The 13,784-nt window shown below is 46.3% G+C and overlaps 1 protein-coding gene across 1 annotated transcript; it reads right to left on the bottom strand.

Moving 5' to 3' along the window:
* Window positions 1–176: 176 nt before the first annotated feature.
* LIPH (lipase H) lies at window positions 177–12,796 on the bottom strand (the record flags this gene model as incomplete). The annotated part of the gene is made up of 10 exons (XM_084212177.1): window positions 177–249; window positions 1,783–1,956; window positions 2,904–3,015; window positions 3,925–4,020; window positions 4,787–4,954; window positions 6,031–6,120; window positions 7,044–7,145; window positions 7,224–7,332; window positions 8,003–8,370; window positions 12,745–12,796. The coding sequence occupies 10 exons, from the start codon at window positions 12,794–12,796 to the stop codon at window positions 177–179; spliced, it is 1,344 nt and encodes a 447-aa protein (XP_084068303.1).
* Between the last annotated feature and the right edge of the window lie 988 nt (window positions 12,797–13,784).

Below are 13,784 nucleotides of genomic sequence, written 5' to 3'. Positions count from 1 at the left end.
ATGTGCCACCATGGTTTTATTGTCACTCCCCCAGCCCGTTTGTACGCTGCGTGGAGAGCGGGTCCCGCTGCTCGGCCCCCTCAGAAGGCGCCCGGGGCCCACCAGGTGAGTCCCCACACGGCGGGGAAATGGCCCTGCCCGGCCGGGCACAGCGTCCTCGGGACTCGGCTCCTGCTTCAGCATGGGATGGGCTTGAAGGTTTTCTGGGTGTTCTCATTCAGGACCAGGTCGTATCGGCACAGCCGGGGTCTGTGTGAAAACACGGCCAAAAGTGAAAAAACGGTACTTTTTTCTGTAGTCTCCCCACTTGCTGGAGACCTACATAAAATAAGTAATCTTCTTAAGAGAACTGGCTCCAAGTCCACCTGAAGTGAGGTTGGCTTTAAGTCAGGGATAACCTTGAGCATTTTACCATTCCGTTCTACTTTTTTTTGTGGAAAAAAAAGGATCGCAAAAAATCCAGCAAACAAACAGGCTCTGGCTGCAGAGTCTATGGTTCCCTTTAAGCCAGTCCACAAAACAAGGTGGTCCTTCCAGCCCACCTGCCTGTTCCTGCCCCTTCCCTGCTCCAGGCATGAGAAATTCTGCCACTGCTCTGACCAAACACAGATCTGGTCTGGAGCTAGTTCAGCCAAAAAAACTGAGGAAATTCTTGGGCTTTCGCTGGGGAAATATGAACATTAGCCCTGTGTAGTGGGTTGAGCAACAGGGAAGAGGAGAGGGCAGGACATCCCTCCCTGTGGCAATGACTGATGAGATGATGTGTTGAAGGTCCTGAACTGTGTTTATGGCTGTGGCAGCTCCTCATCGGGGAAGACAGCATCCTGTGATTAAGTATTAAGGCATTTGTGTCTGCTTTTTAAAAGATTAAATGTGTATCTGGGACTGGAAGTGACTGTGGAGGTGTGGGACAGGAGACAGGGAGTGGCAGCAAGGGAGAGCTGCAGGACCTTGTTTAGTAGATGTACACAATTTTTTCCTTGTTCCAAGGCTAGGATAAGGGTAGCAGAGCTCATTAAATGCAAAGAAGCATGCTCTGCAGCTCTTTGTGTCTGTTTGCTTCACCATCCTGACCCTGTGATCTTCCATCCTTGTTTTAAGCCAAACTCAGAGCATGGTGTGGTATCCACAGTGTCCTTGCGCACAGGTTCAGTGTAAGAGATTCTGTGCTTGCTGAGCTCAGGCAGAACTCCAAACCTCCAGAGGTGGGAAGCTTAGGGGACAGCAGAGCAGACAGAGGCTAATGAGGTGATAGAAATCTTATCAGCAATGTCTTCACAGGTACCCCCTGATGTTGTGGGTACCAGCCAGGGCTTTGGGGCAAAGCAGCCAGCAGCTCCCACTTGCTGGAATTCCAGGAGTAAATTAATCTCCCTGCTTCACTAGCCATACAAATTGACTGGGATATAAAATGTGTATTTGGGGCTGAGCATCTCTTCTTCACAGAGTGCTGCATTTCCCTCCATCCTAGAGCTCAGGCCTGGGTTGCTTCCCAAAAGTAATTTTCCTGACCAAAGGTTAAGGTGTCAGGCCACATCAGAGTCACATCACATGTGACATGTTCCCAGTGCAATAAGACAGCCTCTGTGTTCAAGTAAGTATTCAGCTGTGGGATTCCATTAAAGAGGAATTTATTCCCAAGATATGTGCATGTGAATTGCTAAATGTAAAATAAATCTAATTCTTCTGCATATACTCAGCCAGGCCAGGAATGTGGGAGATTCCTTTACTTCTCTTCAGTCTGTACCAACAGAAATGGTTTGTTTGTAAACATCTGCTCACCTTTCTGGGTTTGTCAGTGAGTGGAACCTCATTTGGAGAATCCTGAGTTTGAATTTTGGGCCAATGACAGATCCTGTGGAAAATGTCAAGGAAATCCTTTCCACATTTTCAAGATCCTGGTCAAACCCAATGAGCAAAGTGATTTGTTTGTACCGCTGGAAGGTGGCAGCTTCTCTAAAGGTAAAGCAGATGAGAGAGAGTGTCAGAGAGTCACCAAGGGAATAGCACGTGGTTTAATGTAGTCATTGTAGTATTAGAAACAGGCTGGGGGAGGAGGCCTGAGCTTATGATTAGTTTCTGATTTACAGGAAATGGGTGTGGATTCGGGTCTCCTGGTGTCAATCTGCTCAGCCACTTCTGCCCTCAGTTTTTTGGGGTGGAAGTGGGAACACAGAGGCTGGATGCCATTTGGTCCCAAACCAGAATTTTCACTGTGATTCTGCTTTGATCCCAAGTGGACTGGACCCACGTGATATTTGTACCTGGCTGTCTGTGCAGGCCTGAACACTGAATCACTTTGAGATATGCATGAAATCTGCACTGGCCTTGGTGTGGGATCAACGCTGATTGCTCCAGTGCAAACAGGTATCAGATATGCCTGAGGGAATATGCACTTATAGAAACTTGGGAAAACTAGTTGTGCAGGTTTGTTTGGCTGAAGTGTAGCTCAGATCAATTGGGAATTTGCATGTCACATAAACACCTTTAATTTGTCTCTCTGAGTGCAATGAATTGATTTTGGATGTGTTTGGATATTCAGGCTCAGGTTAATCCCCAGCTGTCTTGGGCCCTGGGAACTAGAACAGAACAGTCCCTGTAAGAGGAAGGAAACAGGGAGATATTTTTCCTTCTGCTTTAGTGGAAGCCTAGGGCAGTTGTGCTGCTGGCTGAGATTGTCCACTTCAGTCCTTAAGATGACAAAGAAGGGCCCAAATGAAAAGGCTGGGCTGTCAGGGCTGTGTGCTGGGGGAGGCTGTGGAAATCCCTTAGGGCCAGGAAATCCCATATGCACTAGCAAGTATCAGCAGAGAAATTGGGGGAGGATGTGTCACCTCCTCCCAGATGCAGTTATACCAAGGGATGCAGTAACACTTAGAAAAGCTCAGAGCAGTAAGACTTACGGATTAACTTTTGATTCTGCCTTCCTCCCATCTTCATCAGCTAGCATGATCCTGAAGGTGCCTCTCCTGGTGTCTTTGTTCCATGTGATAATATCCACCAGGTAGTGATAGACTGAGGGGAGAGAGGGTGAGTGGGGTTGGACCCTGTGGGCTCTGTCTGCTGTCCAGGCTGTGCACTGCCTGGGAGCAGAGCTGTGGGTAGAGGATGGACACACCCCTGCAGTTTATCCCGAAAATCCCTCTCTCCTCCCTGTTCTCCATCTCCCTTTGCAGAGATTTTAACCAGAAACAAACACTAGGAGGTGTCAGGAGAGCACTGCAGCAAGAGTTATCCACGCAGGATGGCCTCTCTGTATGGTTCCCAGCACCCTGCCTTTCACTGCCTGCCTTCCCCCTTCACTTCCAGACTTTATTTCTTTCTTCGGGCCCCCTTCTGACCCCCTCCATTTCTGTTCTTTGTATCTGTCATCTCTGTCACGGAGCAGAATTTTCTGTTCTTTGATCTGTGAGTCTAAATTCACTTGCTGAACAGCACTGGAGCTCAGGCCATAATCCCAGCCCATGCCCTGGTATGTTGGTAATCACAGGGATGAAATGAAACTTTTCATCTTGGTGAAACTTTTTTTCCCATAGATTCTCTTCCTCTCCCTGCACCTCTCACTTTTCTCCAGGGTAGCTTTATCACCTGTACAGCCTGTCTTTCTCTCTTGTTCCCACACAGCTCTTACTTTCACAAAAGAATGGTGTATTGCTTTGAAACATGATTTGGGAACTTCTATACTTAATTTGAAAGTTCTCAACCAATTTCCTAGAACTGTAAGCAAGTTGGCTTTCCCAGCACTGGACAGGTTGGCAGATGAAAGAAGGTTATGGCAAACCACAGATGGACACAGTTCCATCCAGCAGCAACTGGAGTTTCTAAAATGCTGGCTATAACACCACCAGCAAACTATCTCTGCTTGGCTGCTGCTGACAGAGGCAATGCACAAAGAAAATAATCTCAGAAATCTCAGTCACTTACTGCAAAATGGCTCTTTGTCCGCTGTGTCGAAAAACATACTTGTCACTGGATGGCTCTGTTGTGTTAAATAGCTTTTCCACTCAGAGGCATAATAACCTGCAGGTGACAGTTTGAAAATGAAACTAAGTTACTGCACAGGTAAATGAGCCACTAAATGGCTAAAAATAAGCAAGTATTTAAGAAATAGTGCATTGTGTACCAGCTGCCAAGTAGCACTGACACACATCCTCCTGTACACCAAAGGCTTAGGACTGAATATGCCTGGTTACTGTTCAGCACTTTCTTCAAGCTGATCTTTTTCCCCATCTGCTATCCATGGTCAAGGGTTTCATTTTGCAGAGCAGAATGAAAATCATCCCCTTGGCTTTGCCAGTTCTTTTCTGGAAGTGTCAGGTGTTTTAGCATCAACATTTCAGAGCTGCCAGCTTGAGGTTGGGCTGTCACACCCAGGCTTGGGCAGACAATTCAATCTTTGTTCACCCATTTGCCATTCCTTTTCAAACACAGAGGAATTTGTGGTGCTGGGAATTTACTTGTAAATCTTATTTTAGCAAGAACAGACCCCTGTCCCTCAAACTGTGCAACTGACAGACTTTAATTGACTATTTCTCGGACTTTAGTGTAAAGATCCCAAGCCTAGTTTTGGCTTTTCTAGTTGTGAATGCTTTCTGTTCTAGATCATAACATGATGTGATATTACAAGGAGCAGGCCTGAGAGACCCCAAAGACCTCAGTGGAAATAGCTAGTGCTTTTGCAAAGCACCATGTTATCTTAGTCCTCCAGCAAAACATCACCCTGCGAGTTGCAGTGCCAACAGGCAGCTCAGTATTCAGGATATATTGACATTCCCTGGATCCTTACCTAGGATGGGGCATGGCATGGGCCAGAAGGGTTCACAGCTGGTGCATTTGCCATTCCTGTAGTTCCTGTACGAGTTGCAGGGGTATGTGGTGATATTGCAGCTCTGTGTCAGGGAGGACAGGAACAGGAAAACAGACCTCTGGTGGTCACATTTAAAATACTGCAACCCTTAATCATGTACAGGGAAGAAATATTTCATTAGCAATCCTCATGCCTCAGGACACACCAGTGGACAGTCACTGACCAGTCTGAACCCAGCAAATTGCACTGGGGAGCACTGGGCTGTGGCAGAACAGTAGGTGGGCAGCAGCCTCTCCCTTTGAGTGCACTTAGCTCTGCCTGTGTCTGCTTTGCTTTTCCTCTTGCCTTTTTGGTTTTAAAACATTTGTATGTGTGGTTGCTGCATTTCCAGAGGATCCAACTATGGATCAATTTCTGTCTCTGGTGTTCTCTCCTCTCTCAGCTCAGACCTGACAGCTGAATATTGCTTTCGGCTTTGCACACGACTTTCCATTTTAGTGTAAAAAACTCTTTAGAAAGACATAACTAATAAAATGAGTTGTTGCATGAGCAGCAAAATTAGTGAAGCCTCATTTCCTAGGGATTTTTGGCTCAAGCTGCTCTCCTCTGTATATTCTCTTGGGTCTGATAAGGGTTGAATTCACAATACTGCATTTCCTTCCGTAGGGTATCTTCTTTACCCAGCTTTCATCAAACCAGTTCTGCTGCCAGGCTGAAAGGAAAAAAACTTTGTTTTGTTCAAGACTAGGGCTGTGCCTTCCAGACTGCACCTTCTGTCACTGCCAAGGAAGGTATCTTTGATTTGGGATAACTGCCTGCTCCACATTGATCTTGAACCTGTTTTCTGAACAGGTCCTTGTCACTGCTAGTCCTTGGGCTTTTATGTGTTACAAGTAATTAGAAACAAAAAATCCCACAGATTTTCTGGACATAGCAATAAAACAAAGGCACACATCTGCCTGATAACTTTTTGCACAGAGGATTAGTCCCACTTGCGCTGTGACAGAGGCACAGAGAGGTCACCCTGACTCTCATCTCTGCCTGTTGCACATCAGCTAAACCCCTCTCACACCAGTGCTGAGAAAAAGTTGCTGCCCTGGCTTTCCCAGAATATGGATTTCATGTGTTTTCTAAGCAGTGATGATAATTCTCTGGATTTCTCCTCTTTTTCTGATTGGAAACATTTTGTGAGGGTTTGTGCAATTCAGGGCAGGATAAATTACCAGAGAATATTGTCAGTGGGCAGCCTGGCTGGTCAGTCCCGCCGTTGGGATAGAAGTCGACATGGCCCAGTGCTTCTCCGTAACCCAGACCTAGCAAAAGGGAATAATACCAGGGCTCAGGGAGGGAACATTAAATTGTAAAATGCACAAGAAGGAAATATAGCTACCTAACTGGAAAAAATTAGTAGTTATTTAGCTCTTGGATGCCTGCTTGTACAGGAATACTAATGTCATCCCTCTGTGTAGGCAGCAGGCCAAACAGTTGTGTCCCAGCTGGGTCATTTTAATAATGGTATCACCTGCCTAAAATAAGTCTGTGCATGCAACAGTACAAAATGTCGGGGTTTGTGTCACTTGTGTGCAGAAGAGGAAAAGAGATATGAAACCTGGATGTTGCTGTGCTGCTGAAATCTGACTTCCTGGAAGGGCTGGGAGAAGAAAGGTAGCAATTAGGTGGGAAAGCCAAGTGTTAGGGCTAGGGTGGCCAAGAGAGCAGCATGGGGGGCTTGACATCGCACTGCTCGCCTGGCTGGTGGGTCTGGAAAAAGGCTGGGGGAGAATCCAGATTTGCCCTAGAGGAAAGTTTAGCTCTGAAGAGGTGGGATGGAGATTGGAAGTGTTATGCAGGGAAACTTGGTTGAGGATAACTGATTTGCTGTGCATGTCACTGAGCTATGGGACCAGCTCTGGAGATGCTTTGTGCTTGGATGCAGCCTGACCCCCTGGTGGGATGTTGGTGTGTCCTGCTCTGGCAGGACTGTGCTGCAGGACCTCCTCTACTGGTTCCTAAGGAAGTCCTTGTAAGTCATGGGCCAGGTCATAACTGTTGTGTCAGCAGCATGTTTTGGAATGCAAATAAACCAGCAACTCCTGAGGGAGTGCTGGTGCCTGCTGTGCTCCTGGGCCAAAGGAGCGAGGACCCCGGCACTGCTGCCCGCCAGCAGCCCCCCTTCCCCTCCTCCCAGTCAGTCTCTGGGTTTCCGTGTGCAGCAGGGAGATGGAATGCCACCTACCGTCGGTGTCAGAGTGAATGACATCCACAAACTGTGCGTCCGTGGGGTCCAGCCTCTCGCTCGGCGCCATGCCCCTGTACAGGGGGCCCGCGGGGTCAAGGCCTGCAGCACAAAGCCATGGGTGTGGCATCACCTTGCTGCCCTTCTTTGAGGCGGGAGGACTGCTGGAGGAAGGCTTACCTGTGATTCTTCCCAGTGTGCCGTCAAACATCTGTCCCACAAAGCCAGAGATGTGTGCTCCCAGGCTCACTCCTATCATGTGCATGGAGTCAAGGGACGCTCCATCAATCTGAGATGTAAAAGTACTCATGGTCGTGTGTTTTTGGAAAATTAAAAAAAAATAGGAGGAGGAATGTAATATCTACACACAGTCTTCCACTGTGTGTAGATATTTCCCCTTTGACTGTCCCTCAGAGCAGTTAGCATTGCTGCTTAAGGCCTATACCTCAGAGAGCTGTGATGAGAACAGTTTAGGCAGTGGTTGCATTTTCCTGGGGCAACGACTATAAGTGTCAACAGGAACCACTGATGGGCCCCAGGAGTAAAATTCCAGTTGCCCCACATGTGGTTCCTGCAAGGAAGCAGATCCTAAAGGATCCAGCATTATCATTGCCTGTGCAACACCTTAGAGCAGCTGTGAAATGTAGCTGATCCCCTTAAGCTGCCTTTGGATATACAGAAAGTGGAAGTAGAGTTTCTATGTATGGGAAAACGTCTGGAGAGCTTTGTACCCAGAAATGCAGAGACTTAGAGTGTAAATTGAATATTACACCAAAATACCATTGTAACAAGTCCAAGGGTAGGATTTGGCATTGCAGTACACATGCACTTCCAACAATTAATGTATTCCTTTTTTAGGAGTTTCTATTCCCAGACTTCCTGCTGGTTTAAGCACTTCCTTTGTGCCCTTTACATACTGTGCCTTAATGACTGTATCATATCATGGGCATCCAACTTACCAACATTTCATCTATAAGTTTCTTCAGAATCTCAGCAACTCTTTTGCACTTGCTGGCAGCATAGCTGTAGATGAGAGTCGTTGCCCCCTGGTTCCAGTCCACAACGATGACATTCATGTCCTCTACAGAAAGCAGGAGATGCACCAGGTCAGGGATCCAGACTGGGGCAGAGCCTGTGAATCGGTACCCGTGGACGATGAAGGTTGTTTTCTTGGTCACATTGAGGTACTTGGAGGCTGTTGAGTGGAGCTCCTCGGCACAGCTTGGGTTCTGCCGGGTGTAGAGCAGCAGCTTCACTTTCAGATCTGTTCCTATCAAAGCATTCCTGAAGCCGAGGGCTGTGAATGCAGGACATGTCTCCTGAGGATCTGAAAGGAGCAGAGTGGCAGTTGGAGTTTGGCACCAAGGGGTTTTCTTTAGCCTCTTGTACCTGCCAACCCTGCACAGGGCAGGGAAGGGTGTTGTGCGTTGTCTGAGCACAGGGGCTGCTCCTGTCTCCTCTCTCCCTCTCCACTCTCTCATGCTCATGACTGAAGTTACCTTGGAACTTAGGTTTTCTTGCTATGTTGGAGCAAAGAGAGCAATGACACTTTTTGGAGCACCATTCCCTGAAACACCACAGCCCTGCTCCCAGCTGAGAGTTGGCTGGGACTCTGTCCAAAAATCTCACTGGTGTGAGGAAGGTATTAGGAGACTAACAGGGGAGATGGTTGCTGTACTGGTTTGTGAGCACACCCAGGTGCTCTGGACAGGTTCTCTGTGGTATTCACATACTCTCTGAACAGAGAGAGACATAATTCTCTCTCCCAGGATTTTTCCTGGAGAAGGCAGTGAGAAAGCTCAGAGGAAGAAGAGAAGACAATTCTTATCTCTACTTGCTGCTCCTGTTGTTTGGCACATGTGGAATGTGTTACGGGGATTGTTTACTGAAGAAGGGATTTGTTAATTGGACTCTGGTGATGGTTGTTTGGATTGATTGACCAATTAGGTCAAAGCTGTGTCGTGACTGTCTATAAGGGGTCATGGGTTTTTCTTTCATAGAGTTTAATATAGTATGTAATGTAATATAGTATTGCTTAATAAAGCAGTTGAACAGCCTTCTGAATCACTGGAGTCACTGCATGTTATAGGTTCTCAGCTAAACAGGTGTCCTTGGGGATGGTTTGTACCTCCAGCCTGGAGCTGCCAAGCTGCAGGGTCTTGCTGTGGTGAGGGGCAGCTCAAGGCTTCATTTGTACGTGCAGATGTGGCCTGGTATTCCAGACTGCAAAATGGGGCACTCTGGGGTCTGTGAGATGGTAATTTATACACAGCTGAAGTGTAGGTGAATTTTCTGTAAGTACTGCTCGGTGGGATGGCCTGTGCCATTGGAAAGCCCGTCTCTGTTCTTTGCTTTTTCAGCAGAACACCAGCCGAGCCTTCAGAGCCCAATACCGTCTCCAACAGGGCACTGGCAGGGAATGGAATAAGGGTCTCCAGACAGATACTACTTATGAAGGCCCTCCCAGGTTTAGTAGCCTTTTCCTGGCTCACAATCCTTTCCCTCAAATCCTCATAATCTTATTAAAGATCCTTGTGGGGGAGAGTCTCTCTCTCACATGTATGTCCTGGGCTGCAGTAATTGTTCAGGCTACAGTTCCTAGAGGAATTTCCCTGATCTTTGTTGCTTAAAGGACTGTTCAGTAGGTAGCAGGGTTTAGAAAACCTGCAGCTGTAAGTTAATTATGCTCTAGCAAATCTCCAATGCTCTGTGCATTTTAATTTGTGAATGATGAAACTCTCACAGTTTCTATGAGCAACTTTCCCTTTTCTCCTCCTCAGGAAATCAGGAGCATGAGAGTGATATAAATACTATGTGCCCAGCACATAAAACAATCTGCTCAGTTGCCACAGTTCTGCTAATTACTTTGTAGAAGCCCCAGGAGCTCTAGAAATAAAAGTTAATAGGCTAAAAGGATGTTGCAGTTAAGTCCAACTGAATATTTTTAATTGCTACCATAAATTCAGAAATAAAATTTAACATCTGAAATCCATTGAGTCCTTCCTGTTTAAAGCCTATGGTAACATATGAATGGTGTGACAGGAGTGGTGGGAAATGAGCCCCCAGCCAGGCCCAGTGAAATCAGAGGCCTTTGAATGCAGGGTGTCCTGCCTCTGCAGTGCTTCACTCAGAGCTCCCAGGAGCAGTGTGACTCTGGGCCCTGCTCCCAAGAGGAAAGGTGACCTGGGTGGCTGCCTCCTGGCCAGCTCATTTTTTCTTACAGTGCCAAGATGCTCCAGGGAAACAGCAGCAAGAGTTCTGTAACATTGCTTTTGTGGAGATCCCAAAGTAACTAGCAGAGAAAAATTAACATTTTTTGCTCATGCACACCAGCTCACACAGTGAGACTCAGTGACTGTCCTCTAGGTGCTACTGCAGCATAAAAAAATATAACTGTGTGTTTTACTAATAACTAGGCATTGTTTCAGTTATTGTATAGTAGCGCTATATAGTGTTGTTAATTATCTTTACTGCCACTGAAACTGTAGCAATACATGCAGAAATACCAGGCAAGAATCACTTCTATATGGTGCAAGGTTGCACTGATTGCTTAATTTGTTTCTGTATCTCCTGCACTGTGCTGAGGCTTGCCCAGAGGAGCACTATGTTTGTCATCAGAACAGCCCAAACCTTCTGGTACAAAAGTGCTTTCAAAGAGCTGGTCAGCATTTGCTGATACCTAACACAGGGACTGTATAAAGAGCCTTGTTATATCTGCACCAGGTCTGTTAGATTGGTTCTGTTTTGATTAACAAAATCAAATCAGTGCTAATACGGGGAGGAAACCTGCCAGCTTCTCTTCTGGCAAGCTGGTGTCAATCCCAGCCTCATCCACCATGTGTTCAAAAACTGATACATGAGAAGGGCCAGTTAACCTGGCTTTGCTCTTCCTTCTGCTAAGTGACTCCTACCCAAATGGCTGGAAGTGTCTTTGAAAATCAGGATGACTGGGGCAAGTGGCTTAGTGAAATTTACTCTGCAAGCAAATAAATGAGGTAGAAACTTATCCCCTGGCACTGTACTTAACCCATGTCCAACAGGTCACTCCCCTCCAGTAAAGGGGAATGAACATGGCCATTAACCCAGCATCCCTGCCTTAGCTTGCTAGACAGCCTCTGGCAATCCCCATTCTCCTTCTGCTCTGTTTTCTGATATGTAAAATAGGAGGCAAACACTGGTTTGCTGGGCAAGATGCTCTGATCTCTCAGAACCTGCAGCAGGGAGTATAAAAATGTGTTAAATCCATGTACCTGCCAGGGAGCTGGACACATTTGGTCTCGAGCCTGAGATCAGCCTCCAAGGTGCTATTGTAGCAGTGAGGCATTTTTTCAGAATAACTTGGTTCTGAAGTTTTATTTTTATATATATATATATATATATATATATATATATATATATATATATGTATTCTGAAGTTATAGACTCCCAGGTGGGAGTGTTGCAGGGAGTGGAACAGTCCCAGGCAGACTCCTGGTATTTACTGCAGTCAATGCTCTTCAGGCCTGCCTCCCCCTGGTGTGTCTCATTCCTTTCTAGGAGATGGTGTTTGGAGGCTTTTTCTTCGATGTTGATCCTGTGGACAGGCAGGGTTTGCCATGGTGGCATTCTGGGGCTGTGGTACCAAGCTGTCTGTGTGAATTAAGTAGCAGCTGAGGTTTTTACCAGCCTGTCCTCTTGCAAAGGAAAGTTCCAACAGATCCCCTCAGTGGGTCAGTGGTCACTTGGCTGGATGTGTGGCTGTCCCAGCTGTGGTCCTTGGGACACAGAGCTGCTTGCTCCACTGCATGGAGCTCAGCTGAACATGTCACTGCTTCTCTGTCTGCAGGACCTCTGGCCCTGCAGCTCCTGTCACCTTGCCTGGGCTTTGTGCAGTGAGCGTCATCAGACTGGTCTTAACCATCAACAATATCTTTATCCCCCTTTAAGCACACTTGACTACCACACCACGAATCTCGAGAGCATTCGTGGTGCAGATTTCCATCACTTTTCCACAGAGAGGGTGTGCCCTCCATTCCTAAACTGGTCCTGAATAGCTCACTGCATTTCACTGGTGCCTTTTCACACCGTTCTCTTTTCCCCTTCTCATGACTGCATTTCTTACAGAGTCTTAACCAAACAAACCAAGCAAAAGGCGACCCTGAGATTACTCCAGAGGACCCGATGAAACACAAGTTAGTATTTATAAGAACAGTGGTTTTTTAACCCTGTTTGTTTTCCCTACAAAGCAGAGAGCTGTAACTTACCTTGCTCCCATGTGTCTGCTAACACAAGGCAGTACATTTGTTTATTCTTACACAGGTTTGTTCTGGTACGGCTGTGAGGCTACAAATGGAGCTTACTGTTCATAAATGGTAATTCATCCTTTGCCTCTGCCATACATGACACCCCTGAGAAGAAATCATTATTCTCTGAAGATTTCGAATGACATTTTCAGTGTCAATGGATAGTACTTATATAAGAGAAATGTTTGCAAAGGGAGGAAAAGATAATAAAAAATAGTTCTGGTTTTCCATTTGGAACTCTTAGAACTGACTACATTCATGTAACCAGTATAATTTGCTTTGCCAAAATAAATAATGCTAGTGAGAAACCCTTTGCAGTAACTGTAAATGCAGAGGGCAGGTACATTCATGTTGCTGTAAAGCACAGAAAATGTGTTATATTTGACAAAAACATTCAAAACAAATGGTTGAGTTCTTACCTGTTTTCACCCCATACAAAAGGCAGATGAACACAACACACAGCCTCAGCATATGGACTTCCACATGGAACTTCTACGGCTAGGAGATTTGAAGGATCCCACAATTTCTCTGGCATGTGTCTGCTGGCTCTGACAGCAGTTTGCTTGCTTTTTTTTCAGCCAGTAACAGTAGGTGTGGTGAAAGGAGGAAGTTACCAGCCAAGAAATGAAGACCAGTGAAATGAAGCTTCTTCTTAAGAAGGTGGGGCACCTTCTATTCTAGCAGGTTTCCTTAATTTAAATATAGTTTGCCTTGGGGGATGACTAATCAAAGACACAAATGGGTTGGTAGCTGTAAGCAGCAATTTGACTACACGTGTTGAAACTAAGGAAATTATTGCCTATTTGTCTTTTGCAAAGAATGTCAGGAAGATTGTAGATGTCACTGCAAGTCTGATAAGCATCTGGGTGGGGCCAGTGCTTGGTTTCACAGGGCCCTGCCTTTGGAGATGTCATGATGATCCCTAATATCTCCACGTCCTTCCTGCTCTCCTGAGTGCCATGGTCCAGAGTCCCTTCTACAAATCCTGTCACCACCTCAGGCAGGAGACAGGTGCACAGCACTGTGTTGTGACAAAGGGAAAGTACCACTTCAAGGTGTCTGGCTCTCCAGTGGGCTCCCAAGCAACTGGTGTCTTGGATAACACTCATACAACTGGCATTCCCACATTTCCTCAGAGACCTGCTGGAACCTCATAAATTCAGCTCTAATTCAAGTAAGGAAGGCTTTTTTTTGCTGGATGGGAGGAAGGAGATTGTCAAGGAAAGACAACTATCAGGGGCAGGAAAGGAAGTCTGAAATTGGAGCTGGAAGGTATAGTGGCAAAATTGGGAAAATGTGAGTGGTGGGGAATTTGTAAAGGGATGAGAAGGGAGGGAGCAGGGTTGGCTGCTGGATAGAAGTAGTGTGGTAGTTTTGCTTGGTGTTTTCTTAGCAAATTATTCTAACGTAGGTCAGGGAAAGGGAATGTGGGGTGGATTAGAAATACCTGCTTAAGCCC

The sequence above is a fragment of the Fringilla coelebs genome, assembly GCF_963513975.1.
Source record: "Fringilla coelebs genome assembly, chromosome: 10".
NCBI classification, from domain to species: Eukaryota; Metazoa; Chordata; class Aves; order Passeriformes; family Fringillidae; genus Fringilla; species Fringilla coelebs.
This window is presented reverse-complemented; position numbering and strand designations above follow the sequence as displayed.